Raw genomic sequence first — 2,245 nt, forward strand, 5'->3', positions numbered from 1 at the left:
GTGAGCCGTAGGTCCAGACCCAATGATCAGTTTTAAAAAGACCGGGCCGAGTAAAATGGGCCATTTTGTGAGCCGTCAGTCCAGGCCCAATGAGCAATATAAATCCAAATAAATTCTTTAAATGATCGAGCCAAGTAAAATGGACCATTTTGTGGGCCGCCGGTCCAGGCCTAATGAGCAATATAAATTCAAAGTCTCTTAAAAAGACCGGACCAAGTAAAATGAGCCATTTTATGGGCCGCCGGTCTAGGCCTATTGAGCAATATAAATCCAAAAAGTCTTAAAAAGACCGGACCAAGTAAAATGGGTCACTTTATGGGCCGCCGGTTCAAGCCCAATGAGCAGAGAGTTTAGGCTCCGTTAATAACTTATGGCCAATCCAGTGAGCCCAACTAAATACTCTGAATCCACACTATATATGTACACATATATACGTACGTACCTATGTATGCATGTATGTAAATATATTGCATGTTTCTGCTAACCTCATTATATAAACTGTTTTATTATTTGATATTTATTTTGTTATATTACTTATTTTTTGTGAAATAGAAGGTTTTAGTATATTTTCATGACGTAATAATTAATAATTTAATTTTAAAAAAAGATAAATTAATTTATCAAAATTTTTTTAAGTCTTTGTCGTCACTCACACCATGCTTTATTTCCATGGTGATATTTTTTCAGACTTAACAACAAAAAAAAAAAAAAATTAAAAAAAAAAAAAACTCCACCACCATCACTCATTTCCCATCCTTGGATCAGATAAGATTACTGACATGCCGCCACGTGGCACCCTCATTGTGATAAGGCTTGAAATCAATATTGTGGTCATTATAACGTAACGTCCTCTCCATTCTAAATCCAACGATCAATTTTAACTCAACACCACCTTTTCCAATTTCTGACCGTCCGATTTCCCCTTACCCGTAATGTACCATTATATAATACCCCTATCGTGGCACTACTACACCATCCAACTGTTAACTTGCTGGGAAGATAAGAAAAAGAGAGTTGAAGTGAAGGAGTTGCAGGAACAATGGCCTCCTCCATGATCTCCTCCGCCACCGTCGCCACCGTCAGCCGATCCACCCCTGCTCAGGCCAGTATGGTCGCCCCCTTCACCGGTCTGAAATCCACTTCTGCTTTCCCCGTCACCCGTAAGACCAATGCTGACATTACTTCTCTCGCTAGCAATGGTGGAAGAGTTCAATGCATGCAGGTGAAATACACTACAACCATTTATGTTTTTGTGGTATATATTGTTATATGTGTATGTTTGTATGTAACTTTAAATGGGTATGTAAGTACAGGTATGGCCTCCAACTGGGAAGAAGAAGTTCGAGACACTCTCATACTTGCCAGATCTGAGCCCAGAACAATTGGCAAAGGAGGTAGATTACCTTCTCCGATCTGGGTGGATTCCTTGCTTGGAATTCGAGTTGGAGGTCATTTTCTTCTCCCTCTTTACTTAAATTATGATGTGTAATTGTATTTTAAGATAGACCCATAAATGTAAATCCATGAATATTGACGATTATATATGTATATATATATAGCACGGATTCGTGTACCGTGAGAACCACAGATCACCAGGGTACTACGATGGAAGGTACTGGACAATGTGGAAGCTACCTATGTTTGGATGCACAGATTCTGCGCAGGTGTTGAAGGAGCTTGAGGAGGCGAAGAAGGTTTACCCTAATTCGTTTATTCGGATTATTGGATTTGACAACAAGCGTCAAGTGCAGTGCATCAGTTTCATTGCTTACAAGCCACCAAGCTACTAAGATCTTTACGGAACCCTTTTGTTTTAGGGGGTTTGCTTGTTCATTTGTATTTAGGGTTTTTCTTTTCCTTTTGTTCTTGGTGAGATAATTTCTCTGGTGTTTTTGGGTTATGAGTCTCGGGATTTCCAGTGGAAAAATTGAGAACTTATGAATAAAGAGTAGTTTTCTCATGTCAATTTAGTGTTTACATGCATCCATTCATATATATATATATATTACATATATATATATACACACACATTTCTTATGAAATCATCATCTCAATTTCAATTTGATCAGGAAATGGAAATTTAAAGTATTTTTTCAAAGATTAACAAAAATTGAAACTACATTTCTTATGAACAAAATTTACATTTGCAAGTACCAAATGAATTCTTCCAAACTTTTTAAATTTATTTCAAACGACTGTAACCATTCGAATTAGAAAATCACAAACCAATTTCGTTCCAATACGT

The 2,245-nt window shown here is 37.3% G+C and overlaps 1 protein-coding gene across 1 annotated transcript; it reads left to right on the forward strand.

Moving 5' to 3' along the window:
* The first annotated feature begins 968 nt into the window (after window positions 1-968).
* LOC110826094 (ribulose bisphosphate carboxylase small subunit, chloroplastic-like) lies at window positions 969-1,966 on the forward strand. Its single transcript, XM_022056687.2, has 3 exons — window positions 969-1,222; window positions 1,314-1,448; window positions 1,560-1,966. Exons 1-3 carry the CDS (start codon window positions 1,040-1,042, stop codon window positions 1,788-1,790), a joined length of 549 nt encoding a protein of 182 aa, XP_021912379.1. The 5' UTR covers window positions 969-1,039; the 3' UTR covers window positions 1,791-1,966.
* The last annotated feature ends 279 nt before the right edge of the window (window positions 1,967-2,245 follow it).

Source organism: Carica papaya, chromosome 1 (assembly GCF_054855325.1).
Source record: "Carica papaya isolate Zhongbai chromosome 1, ASM5485532v1, whole genome shotgun sequence".
NCBI lineage: Eukaryota > Viridiplantae > Streptophyta > Magnoliopsida > Brassicales > Caricaceae > Carica > Carica papaya.

Excerpts from the sequence above, each read along its gene's own strand:
- LOC110826094 (XM_022056687.2), top strand. The coding sequence starts at position 1,040 with ATGGCCTCCTCCATGATCTCCTCCGCCACCGTCGCCACCGTCAGCCGA. Across the intron at positions 1,223-1,313 it reads GAAGAGTTCAATGCATGCAG|GTATGGCCTCCAACTGGGAA; the intron begins GTGAAATACACT and ends ATGTAAGTACAG. Across the intron at positions 1,449-1,559 it reads GCTTGGAATTCGAGTTGGAG|CACGGATTCGTGTACCGTGA; the intron begins GTCATTTTCTTC and ends ATATATATATAG.